Source organism: Numenius arquata, chromosome 8 (assembly GCF_964106895.1).
Source record: "Numenius arquata chromosome 8, bNumArq3.hap1.1, whole genome shotgun sequence".
NCBI lineage: Eukaryota > Metazoa > Chordata > Aves > Charadriiformes > Scolopacidae > Numenius > Numenius arquata.
Window position 1 is genome coordinate 43,303,214 of NC_133583.1, and position 13,404 is coordinate 43,316,617.

The following is a 13,404-nucleotide window of genomic DNA, read 5'->3' on the forward strand; positions in this document are numbered from 1 at the left end:
GGGGATTTCTGAAGCAGCACCTGGGCAGAGGCATGCAAGCAGGAATGCGGGCACCACAGAGCTTGATCCTTGTTAGAGAGAGCGTTTGAAACTGCTGTTCTCGCCTGTATTTCAGGGGTTCAAGCAGACATAGTTTTCCACCGCGTTTCTACTTTGATCTTCCCCGACAACAGGGTGGGAATCTCAGGCATGTTCGATAAGGTGCCTCTTGAGTCCATCAGAGGCCTATGTTATCTCAGTGTACGTGTTCTACTTGTCGAGCATACAAGACTAAACAACAATTAGTGTGATATATATGTTTTCCAGCACCCCAGATGCAGGTCACTTCCAACCGTGAAGATTGCGTGATTCTGTGTTTACAGTCCTCGTTACCCATCTTCCGTTACTTTCCCACACGGTCCTAGGGAGGTCTCTGTGCACCCCCACACCTTGGGGCCCACCAAAGGGCCACAACTGCAAAGCAAGCCCAGCATTAGCCAAAGTGTGTGATATCCACAGGAGCTGCCCACGCAAGGGCTGCTGCTTGGCTCCTCTGAGCTGGCCTTTGGGGAGAGGCAGGGCAGGGCAGGGCAGGGCAGGGCCACTGCAAGTCCCAGCATGGAGTTGGATTCAGGCTTTGTGAGAAAGTATTCAAGGAAAGAGAAAACCAATTCCTGTATGCCCAGTGAGCTCCAGCCAGGCTCTCCGAGTGAAGCCAGGGCTGCTGCTGGAACGTGCTGAGAAACTGCAGCCCAGAGGCCCGAGGGGCCCTGGCCCTTCGTCTCACCCCAGGGCAGTGCCGAGGCAAGGCTGGAGGTCAGAGAACTAGGATGCCATGCAGGAAGAGCACTTAAATGCAAGCCCCCAGCTTAGCCTCAGCTGGCTTGTAGGACGAGGGTGAGAGAAAGAGAGGGAAAAGACCACCTTCTCATGCTAGAATTTTGGTTTAATAAGTACTTACTAGGATGGCTTGGAAAAGGAGAGCCTGTGGCTGAGCTTCAGCCACTCAAGGCACTTAGGGCATTTAATGGATTTAAATTACTTCTTCCGGATAATATTTTGTTATTTTTGGAAAAAATAAGTAGTTCCCAGACAGTAAGAAGGTATTTTACTTTGAGATGCTTTTAAAAAACGTTTTATTGTCCACTATGTGTAATATGCCAGTAAACACTGCATGTTCAGAATATTATAACATATATATGAGTAATAAATACTCTAGTTGTGACATTTTAAGATTGATGAGACTTTCTTTAATGTTACTGGTAAATAGACCTGATTTCTGAAAACGAGAATGCTATTGTGATTGAAGGATTACTATACTTTTATACTATACTATAATATACTATTACATTTTGAAAAGTAAAAAGTTAAAATATTTTTATAACATTACGAATCTAAATAATTTACATACAATACACAATTCAGTATGTATTATACTCTAATATGTGAAGGGGATCGGGTTAATACTGAATATCCAAGTATCAGTTAATGTTTATGTTCCCATGAATACGGATCTCTCTAAAAAGCAAACACTAAACAGAATAAACCTATAGTTAGAGGATTTTAGTTTCAAGGTTCTGCAAGCTGTAAAGTTCAAGACAAACGCATTGAGCTGAATATCTTAGCTAAGCTCAAATAAACACCTTGAATGCATTTTCACAATTACAGAGCAAAGGCATTTGAATAACAGCATACTGCATTATCAGTAGCTACAAGTAATTCCAACTTGCACTATATAATCTCATCCTTATTGTGAGGGTTTTCCCAGGTCAAAGCTCTTTCTACTTCTCCACCTTAGCAACTTGATAAAGTTAAGACTTGCGCTGAAGATTTTGTCATGATGAAAAACCATTTTGTAGAATATATCAATGGGTAGATCTCCATTCGGATCTGCATATTTCAGGGTTGTCATCGGAGTATATAAGGTGTTAGTCTGATGGCGAAAAGGTGGATTTTCTGCAAGAATTATCTTTACTGTATGCTGTCAAGAATGAGAAACAGAATTGTTAAAGAACCTTTAACAAAACAATAAAGTAAAAACCTAGTTTTCAGTTAAGCAGAGGAAAAGTAGAAGAATGAAGTGCTAGAATTACGTAAAACCTGTACATCTTTTTATTAGAATTTCATTATATTTTTTTCTTAAAATATTTTTAAGCCCATAAGTACTTCTTACTTATACTTAGTCCTATTTCTGTTTATCTGTACCATGGTGATAGAACCTTACATCTAAGTATCATGAATAGTCCTCCAAAATTATGCCTGTATGCCCACAATAGGTAGATCCTTTCTTTTACAGTTCACTGGGAAAGGATCAGAACAGTGCACTTTGCAGGAAGATCTGGGAAACTTCAGTTGACCACCTATTCCTTAGCAGCAAGCACCTGAAATCATTGTCCCCTTCCACAGCTTGCCTAAACTTGTCTTCCTGCAGGAGTGAATTTGGCATTAGCAGTGGGATTACTAGTGAGATGGAGAGCGGCTGTAAACAGTGGTGGGAACCCTGCGTAGATGTATGGTGACACTGCAGAATGTCCAGACTTCACCAGATAAGTGTATCTAACAACTCAGTGTTATTTAAATTACAGTTCACAGCTGTCTTCACTGCTTCAAAATGAACATTCTTTTAATGTTCTAAAGAGTTTTGTTTAAAACTCTTGAGATTCTCTTAGGTTTTTAAAAGTAATTTTAAATTGCGTGAATTAAATTTAATTAAATCTAATGCTTCTACTGAAAAAACCCACCAACCAGTGCATTTGTAAATGACAAAGGAAAAAAAAATCAATAAAAAAGAAGACGGGAGAATTGTTGATGAGTTACCTCTGCAACATCTTCAGCACTTTGTCCCAGGCTCTGGAAAATTTGTTTGTAATTTTTAAGGTAAATATTAGTAAACATCTCAGCTGTTTCCTCATCTGCAGCTGAAAGATCCATTTTCATTCCATCTTCAAACACTTTTCTTTCAAACTCTGTAACCACAGGACCTGGTTCAATTAAACTTAACCTGTTTAAAAAGCAAAGATACACTGGTTATTGACTGTCCTCTGTGGGAAATACACCTCTCTGTCCTTCTCAAAAAAGAATACTGAAGAGTTGCACTATAAGTACATGCTAGCAAGCAATATTAAACAGTACATTCTGTTAGGACAGTCCATGCCGCATTATTGCTCTCATGCTCCTGCCCATGCACAAGTAGTAGTAGAAATCTGCCTAGGCTACATTTCAGGGAAGTGCTGTAACTTAATTCATGGCAGAAGTAAGCGCAGTTGTTACCTGCTGTCTCACACAAGAACTTACCAACTATTAAGAAAAATAATTAAAATATTATTATAAAATTGATTACTTTCTGGACAAAATCCTACATTGGTTCCTTTGTTAGAGCTTTCTCGTGATAATACTAGAAGTAGCTGAAAAAGAGGGGGGAATTACCCAAATGTGGATTTTCTTTGTCAAGCTGTCAGTGTTACATAATTCCAGATCCTTCCATAATACCATAATAAAATACAATGTTGGGAGTTTTTCTGTGGGTGGACAGATTTTGGCTGCTGCCAAATCTGGAAAATTTTATTTTGCTCAGTAGCATATTATAGCAAATCACTGAAATACAGTTAGTGCTCAGTTCTTTCCCAGTTCTTTTCTCAGGCAGTAATTACTCCCAGCCACTATGTTTATCAAACGCTCTTTGGGATAGGACCTCTTCCTAGACTTGAGTTCTGATCAGGCTTCTCTTTAGAACTAAATCAAACTATTGACCTTGACAGCAGAATTCCAGCTCTTGCTGGAATTGTAGCATTACTCTTTACACTGGACCTTGATCTTGACCTTTTCCCATTCTACTTTCTTCTTTTAACCTCCTTTTTGCTGGATCTTATAGTCTTGAAATCTTATTACGAATTCTAGTATATCCTGTGTATCATTACAATATATTTATTTTAAATCCCTCCAAACTTTTCAGAGCAGTATGTAAAATCCCAGTTTGGATGCCGCTTTGTCTCTGAAATCCCACGACAGCAGCTCTCTTCTCCCACTGCACAAGGGTGAAATGTTTAGGCACACAGAGGTGCAATGGATATTTAACAATCGTTGGACTTCACACAAAGAATAGTAGCAGAATTACACAAATGTGAATATACATGTGACAAACCAAACCCCAGAGTCCCCCACATAATAAACAAGACTATTATCTTAAATACTGTCTTAAACATTAAGAAATGGTGCACCACAGTCTTCTTTCTCACTTTCCTCCCTCCTCCTGTCATTAGAGGTATCTCACCATATGTTCCATTCTGATGGATTTCCACTTGCTCCCTCTCTATGATGAGCCCTTGAACTATCTTTGAATTGCCTAAGAAGTTTGTTATCCTTTCTGAAGGAAAATAGTACAGGTTGATATTACAATTTTATTCCTATGATATTGCATGGAAAAATTTGTTTTCAGAAGTATTACATAAACTGTATTTTATCCAAAGCTGAACAGCCTTTAACTGTTCATGAGAAAATGTTTATTTTAGCATCTAGATCTTTTTATTTGCTTATGTAGTGTGAAGAATGTGTATGTTTCTATGCCTTTTGTAAGGTATGATTTCCATGGGTTCTTCAATCTGTTTCTCCTAGATAGCAGCAAGTTTTAAAATTTTGTTTGCTAGCTCTGAATATATTTAATCTAAAATACAGTTTACACCAGTGAATTGATACTTACTGCAGTTTGAATTTGAGTGCTTGTATAGCTAAACTTTCACAGAATCCTTCCACAGCAAACTTGGATGCAGCATAAACATCATTAAATAAGATACCTGATGGTACAAACAAAACATCCTGAGAATGTGATTGTATTCAACATACTAATAGTTTTTTAAAACTCTTGTATTTTCCTAAAATTTCTACAGTCTTGCTGGGAAAACATTAGAAAAATCCTTGTGCATACTCAGTCTAAATACTGATTTTTTGCATGTGTTCTCAAAATTGCTCATTCTATGGAAGGATGCTTGACTAATGCTTTTCCTCCTTGCTGATGCTGTCATCTATTTGGATGGTATTAAATGTTTTTAGTCTAAGATATGAAAGTGTCTGTACATACAATACCATCTGCATTATTTATCAGCAAGACTTTAATAGGCTATAGATGAACACAGAAGCTGAGTGCAATGCAGGAAATACGATTATGCAAGAGATCCAGCTTTGCATCTAAGTGATTTAGAAAAAGCACTGCATCGATCCATTTAGGTGGATGGTAAGTACTGTATTAAACAATAACAACTCTTCCAGCTTGACTTAGGTCCCTCGCTCACCAGAATAATCCTGGTAAGACCAATGCCACTGTTGGGATAATTGAAACAAATACAGCTAGACTAGATGGAACACAAGAGTAGGAGCATCATTATCATTATGTCACTAAAATTAGACTCTGTGGAGTTTTATGAGAGGAGAAACTTTATAAAAAAGGTGGTACAGTTGTCCAGGACATGATTGGATTTTATTCTATTATTATTGTGCAGAGCGTAGTAAACACATTGGTCCATCCCCATTATTTTTTCCAAAAGCAAAGAGAAAAGTTATGCTACAAAGCCCTGTTTTCCAGATAATAAAAAAAAAATAATAAAAATTTAAAAAAATAAATAAATAAATTACAGTTTGAGTTAAAATTCTAAAAAGAAATCACTGTGCAGGTTTTGTTGTTAAAATGTCTTTAGAGTAGTTGTGTGGTAACATACTACCTAGATGTATAAAAACCATCAGGTTTAAGTGCTGTTCTTATAGTTGGAACTTCAGCATTACAAAGGACAATAGTTAGATATGCTAGCTCCTACACTATTTTTTTTTCAGATGAAAAGAGGTAAGCTTTAGATTTTGAATACTGAACTCTTAGTTCAAACAAACAAAAACAAAAACAAAAACAAAAAAACCAACTTTGCCTTGTATTCCCATAACACTGCTTATTATAACTATGTGCCCGCTCTTTCTTTTCTTCATGTCAGGCAAAATCTCCTTCAGGAGTCGAACCAGTCCAAAGAAGTTGGTATCCATCACAGTTTTCATTTCATCTATGGTCTGACATTCGATAGGTCCAATGAGCCCCATTCCAGCATTGCTAACTGCAGAAAATGGAAGAAAACAGTAAGCAATAATCTCCATAAACATTAACTTGTAATCGTTACTTGAAAGTAAAATGAGAATTAAGGATTAAATGATCCTTAAATAATCTGTAAAGAAAGGATTAAAAGATGTTACTCTGTCACTAACGCTTTGCAAATACACTTGAAATAGCCATAGTTTTTTATTTTTAATTATGCTTTTAATCCAATTTAAATCATCTGATATTTAGCATTTTAACTAATTTATTTCTGATTAGTCCTTTTTCTTTAAATTATAAAAGAATTACAGGCAAATGAGCCAAAAATGATCTATATTTGTTCATAATTCAGTATTAAGAATTAGAGGATACCGTCAATACCCATAGGAATGAACAGAATTCTTCAATTTATTCTAAAAGGTGATAGATCAGGTCATATTTTGGTCTGCTTTTTGTTTTATTTTTTTAACATTCACCTTGTCAAGAAAAATAACGAAACAAAACCAAAACACACCTCCATCGATTTTTATTTGCCTCCTAGGTATTTATAAGAGAGAAATGATTGATAGAACTGTCATTCTGCAGTACAACTAGTATGTCAAATTGGAGTATAATACACTTTACAGAAGAAGCTTGTTAAGCAGTGCTTTAATAATTAATCAAAATTAAGGCAGGTCCATAATTTTCGATTAGAGAAGATTTAATAGTCGATGGTGTAAGCAATTTCCATCTTACTAGTATATTAATAATTATTTTTAGCAAAAAAATATGAAAACACTTCTTGTTGAATGACTTGTATAGTAGAATTACAATTCTCAATAGAAAATGAAAGTACCTTTACTTTCTTTGCATTTGTTCTTTTACTTGCCAATTCCCAAATTCTGTTGCTTGCTTAGCACAGAGAGCTGTTGCCTTCCTTGTAAACAGGGCTTCATTGATAGGACAGAGAGTCTTGTACAAGATGCCAATTTAGGCAAAAGTTCTCTCATTTGCTAAAAATTGTATCATCCAAGACTCTTTTCTATGATCAGGCTTCTCCTCTGTAAACGGGGTAAACAAGCTTCCCTACTTCGTAGGAGCCTGCTGAGATTTAATCCACTCATGCATGAAGCCTTAAGAATCTTAAATAGAATATACTATATAATTATTATTACTTTGATAATTTAAAAAGACACTAATGAAAGTTCTGCAGGGTATTTGAGAAGATGTTAAATAGAAAACTGGTATCTGTTCATAGCATAGACATCCTGTACTTGCCTAGGACATCGATCCTTCTGTCAGGGATACTATTGACACAAGTTTTAATAGACTGTTCATCACAGACATCCAGTTGTTTAATTTCGAGGGTTTTGCCCAGCCTGCGACCTGCGGCTTCCTCGAGTGGCTCTTTCTTGGCCAGATTCCGCATTGTGGCATACACTGCAACACACCAGAAGCAACAGTTATCAGAAATAAAACTTTATTTGTGGCTTACTGAGAAGTATTAAAGAATATTGCTCTTACATCCATATCTTCGATATCAGATAAAAACCTAAAGTAGAAATAATCTGTTTTCAACATACATTGCCACTGATTTCCCAGAGCCTGGTTCTGAAATCTTCGAGAAATTCAAAAGGAGAATTAAATTTTCATGCACACGAAGAACATGCAACATATGAAGATAGTATTATCACCAAAATTTAAAATAATGGGTATCAAGTTACGCCACTGAATCATTTTTTTTTAAACGTTTTTTTTATTTTAATTACCATCATGTTTGGCAGAACAACCATAATTTTATTAAAGGTGGAAGACAGATGCTTCCTTAGGTTTGCAAAACCATCTATTTTTGCAAGCTACTTCTTGAAATACAAATTAGTTATCACTATTGTGGCCTAATTACCCAGAAAACTATGAATTTGCATCCAGTCAGTTGGCAGTAAAATACAGTGAGAGTGTGAGAAACTGAATTACCACAGATTCCTGTATTTGCCTTGCCATCCATTTCCAACCATAGCAAATATCCCGTCTGTCAGCAGAAAGACAAATCCCAGCCCTTTTGTTCATCCTCTTATGCCTACACAGTGTTGGAATAATGAAACATACCTTAAGGAAAAAATTGCAAATTTAAGAACTCCTCAAATGGGCATGTATGTTTCATTAAACCAAGATTTTAGTAGCCAGAACCAAAGCTAACTACAATGGTGAATGTATATCCAAGGTTGCATACTGCACAGGTTTTCAGCTATTTATTTTTATACTACTGTTTTTTGGTCGTTTGTTTATTGTTTTGTTTTTTTTTTTTTGTAAACTGTTCAGTTCAAGTAGCTGTTTGGCTTCAATACAAGTACAAAAATATCATCTGCTTACAGAAAGTAGAATATTTTCACTGTATTATATTTTCATGACAGTAGGAGGAGGGAAACTAACAAGTCACCAAACTGAATACAACCACCTGCTAAACACAGAGGAAGAAAAAATAGTACTGCCTTGAAGATTATCTTTTAAAAAAAGATAACTAACAGATACATTGTTACCTTTAAACCTTTTCTGTTCATCTTTTGCCATTTTTACAGCTAAGGCCAGTCCAATTCCTGAGGAGCAACCTGTAATGAGGACATTTCTTCTCGCCATTCTTTTCACTCGGTGGTTCAAGCAAGAGTTCTTGTTCAGAGAAGCAACAACCTGAATGTAGCTAGAGTATAATGTCATTGGCCTTTAATGCTGTCTCCAGCTTTCCTGAGTCAACAAGTCTGAAAATGCACACCTGGACGCTGTGTGATTAAGGGATAATCTCCAACTAGACAAAACCAGGAGCAGGTGCTCCCGCATGAGTTTATAATCCGCATCATCAACATGGACTATATTTACTACACAATTTGATTACTCTTTAAAATGAGACATTTGTAAGCTACATGGATTTTTTTTATTTACAAACAGTCTGTCGCATCAAGCCCTCCGTTCACATCTATGCAAAGTAAACTGCACCCAAAATGGGACCCCACCGCTAACGGCATTCAGACTTCCCGGCTCACAGCACCCTCCCTCATTCTTTTGCAACAGAATGACAAATGGATTTCTTCTCTGATGCCTCACTATTCTAAGAGTCCTATTAGGCTTTATGGAAAGCATAAATTGAAAAATGGGATGTGGATTTGGAAAGAGAGAAGTTGTTTAGGCAGATTCCTCTCATCTCTTTTTGGCAGCATTCCCAACAGAGAACAGAGAAAGTCAGCAAGCGCGCCGGCGGCTGAGAGCAGCCAGGAAGACGACGAACAGACCAGCTTCACTACATCCTTGCTGACGCTGAAACCTCCTTGAACACTTTCTAGTCTCCAATTGACAAGTTGAAAAAAAAACCAAAACAAATAAAATCAGAACTATCATGATGTCTGACTCCATTTTAGTTTTGGAGAAAATATTCCACCAACTTTGCACACAAACTCTGAATTAAGCGGGGACATTTGGACTGGCAATTTGATGCAGTTTGTGTTTAGCATCCAGTAACTGTAGGCATATGACATTCACAAAGAAAATCAGACTCTTGGGAAATTTATAACCCATCCTGAGACACAGAAAAAGAATCACCTTAATAAGCAATTAGCCTTTTGAAGAGCATTCAGCTGATTGCAATGCCATTATACACAGAAAAATATTTTCCAAGATTCAGTAACCCCATGTTAATGCAATGCAGTTCAGAAGAATGAACTTAGTGTTCCAGGATTTGCATATATGTAAATTGCTTAGTAACTCAAGAAAAGTAGGACTCTACAGAAATATTTAACTAGAATTATGATATTAGAAAAAAACAAAAAAAGTCCCTCCTTTCCAAAAACAATAAATTCACTTGAACAGTATAAGTGGAATCATTAACTCCTCAGGCAATCAACAAAATAGCAAGACAGCATCTAAAGTTAATGAGAAAATGTAATTATGATTCTACTTATTTATCAGGTTTGACCCACAGTTTTACCAGAGAAGTTACTATCCAGATACACAATTTTAGTGCAAATGCTATTTAGCTGATTCAGATATTAGGGAAATTGCTTTTGCTGCTTGTGCACATTTATATTTAGTGCATGTAGGAGGAGCAAGCAAGGCCTTATGCAACACTACATTAGTGGAGTTCCACTAGTGGTGTGATGCAACTGTAATTACAGATTGGTTATATTTTCCACTTGAAATCTGTGTTTGAAGGAGGGCTTACATGTTCCTTTGCTTTAAATAAATCTGCCTGAAATTTGATGCATTTCCAGCCTGAAGGCAAACTGATCTGCCTAAGGAGAGGAAAAAAATTAAAGTAGTTTAATATTTTACAGTTTTTACACTGGTCAACCTAATTCTAATGTGTTTTGTTTTTTGTTTTTTTTTTTTTGTTTGTTTGCTTTTTTTACTATTTACATTTACTAGAGAAACAAATAATATATTTACTTCTATAAGTTCATAATAGCAAAATAAATCTGAAACTGCAGAAATACTTTAGATAGAGTGTATCTTGACCTTGTCAATGGTAGCAAAATGTGTGCCTGGTTTTGTTCAACCACTTAAAAGTAGAACGGTTGCATTTGTGGAACATGCTTGCAGACACAGTAAAAGGAATTTAACACACTTCCACCTGCAGAGCTGCTGGAAAACAACAGATGGGGTTTTCACCTGAGACAGGCTTTTAATACACAAGACACTTAACTTAAGGCTAATCTTTAAATTGCAATACATTCAATTATGTTCCCCTGCTTTTATTAACTTGATTTTCTGAAGTATGAATCACATGCTGTAATGCACATAAATAATTTTTTCATTAGACTCAGATTTAGGCCTCATAACTGTATTTGCAGTTTCTGACCCTTATGTAAATATAAAAGTGTTAGAAACGGGGGCCACTTGCCTGTTATACTTGCTAAATGTTGTAGTATTTTTGGAAAACTGGAAATAAATATGTTTTTAAATGGCACCATAACTATGCATGCTGATCAACGGTAATTTTTGTATGGATTTTAGTTTGGGGGAAAAAAAAAAGTGTCAAGTTTTTTGGCCCGGCATCACACCCCTTTCCATCTGAAAGATACTGCTTGGAGAAAAGCAAGCAGGTTTTGCCAGTGTCTATGCTCAAATCAGTGTCCTAAAACATTTTGCGAGCAGGTCAATTTTAATAAGACAGTGTCTGCAACATTGTATGTGTACAAAAAAAAGAAAATTGTTAATAAGGTAATACCATTGCGCTTTTAATTAGAAGTTAGATGTAACACAAGTACAGCTTAAAATCCTTGGGAAAAAATGACATCTGAAATTAATTCCTGCAACCCAAAATACTTAATAAATAAAATTTACTTCTCAAAAAATATATTAAGATGCTATTGTATCAAGGCAATAATTTCAAAAACAGTTGGAAAAATAAAAAAGGTTGTAATTTGCATCAGTACAAATAAGTACAGCCATTATTTACAAATACAATGTTAAAATTTCCTATTTGAAGGCACGATTATGATGTCAGCAACAGCATTCCTGGGTTGCTGCTTGTCCAACAGGCAACATTCCTTCCTTCACAATTCTTGCCCCTGAAACAAAATATCTGTGATCAGAACCTTCCTTTAAACTTCTGCACTTGATTTGCCACATCAAAATCCATTGGTACCAAGATGTTACTTTTCATTATTAAGATTTATCTTACAAATTCAAGAAAACTAGCTGCAGATGTCAAGTCCATGGCTTCTTTCTCAAGTTCTGCCCCTCTAGACTGAAGTTATTAATGCTTTTTTTCTTCACTGTTCTTGTAATTGAAGTGCATTTGCTCTCAAAATAAGCGTGATCTACAAATTTTTCAACATGTTAAGTTCTAGCAGATAAGTAGGAAGATATTACGCAGAATATTTTAAGAAGAAATCTTCACATACAAATCCCTGTAAAAATTTTTGTACAGTCTAAAGGAGCACTGTCTTTTGAAATAACTCCTCTTTGTAAGGCTTAAGGTTTCATGTGAATTGCATTATTGTGTTAAGTTCCTAACAACTGAAGTTTCTCATGATTTGTAAAAACCTTATCAACAGCATCAAGGTATCAAGTGGAAAAAAAGTTTATGATTTCTATGAATACGAAGTGAGGAAATTCTCATCAACATTAATGTAAATATTCTGTACACAGAAATAAATGCAGCCAAACACAGTATGGTTTCGGTTAATTTCTAGAGGTTTAGCCCTGCCCCCCCCTTAAAAACAGGCTTACCTGCAGGACATCATTATTTGACAATTCATTATAGAAAAAAACCAAACAGGAGTATATAGGAGATCAGCAAAATAGTCTCTCTAGTATACGATCCACAGCAGCTATGTTTACATTAGCCAGTACTGTGGCACAACAGAGACCATATCAGCCACTAATATTTCATAACATCACGTAATACTATGGCTCCTGGTAATTATAAATACAAAAGCAATTATGTTGTGTCTCTTCATGCTTAGCTAGGTGCTTATTCTTTATAAGGAAGGCTATAAATAGAGTACACAGACATCTATAAGTAGCACATAATAAGCTTACAGCTAATGCATGAAATAGTATTACAATAACTTCTCTTTTTTTTTTTTTTACTTTGTATACTTTACAAAAATGTAAAAATTGCTCTTTTTTTTTTTAATCAATCTTTGTAAGCACGTCTTTTTCTTACTTCACTTACCATTTTTATAACAATTTTATTTCTCATTTAGTAAAGAACCGTCTCCAACAAAGATTTGCTGTAAGTCAAACCTGGGTTTTGGGTTGGTTTGTTTTTAAATTAAGGAATGTGCTGCTTCCGGCAGGGACAGGGTTAATTCTCCCCAGGCTCTGGCCGGGACACAGGTATTCCATACCAGTGTGAGCTGAGGGGGCAGGAAGTTGAAGCTTGGGATCGGATTGTGTAATAGTGTTTGTATATTCCTCTGTCAGTGGTGGTGGTGGTGTTTTCTTGTTCCCTTTGCTGTTCTGTTAAACAGCCTTTGTCCCAACCCATCAGTTATGCCTTTTTTCTCCCAATTCTCCCCTCACTGCTGGGGTTGTGGGGCGAGAGAGCTGCTGTGTGGTTCTTTGTTGCAGTCTGAGGCTAAACCACGACAGGAAGTTACTTCAATTTCCCAGAAAAATGAAGACGACATTCTGAATGCTCAATAAGGTGCTTCCAGTTCCTTTATTTGGAATACTTGAAACTTCTAAGGGTAGCAGAGCGCTGTACTGTTAGAAGATCTTCGCTGCAGTTTAAAGCAGATATAGAACGATTCAACTGAAAAATCTGTGACCTGGTTATTTCATGAGTCCCGAAAGGGCAGAGTGGACCAGGACAGAAATCAACCCTACCTAACAATTCCTTCCCTGAATTAATGTATTTCCTGTAATAAGCAAGGAAGGTAGTG

General features: G+C 36.2%; 1 protein-coding gene across 1 annotated transcript; it reads right to left on the bottom strand.

Moving 5' to 3' along the window:
- Nucleotides 1-1,726: 1,726 nt before the first annotated feature.
- Nucleotides 1,727-8,659, bottom strand: LOC141467958 (retinol dehydrogenase 8-like). Its single transcript, XM_074152704.1, has 6 exons — nucleotides 8,563-8,659; nucleotides 7,304-7,465; nucleotides 5,889-6,068; nucleotides 4,676-4,769; nucleotides 2,797-2,980; nucleotides 1,727-1,960 (listed from the first exon to the last, which is right to left on the bottom strand). The coding sequence occupies exons 1-6, from the start codon at nucleotides 8,657-8,659 to the stop codon at nucleotides 1,727-1,729; spliced, it is 951 nt and encodes a 316-aa protein (XP_074008805.1).
- Nucleotides 8,660-13,404: the final 4,745 nt, after the last annotated feature.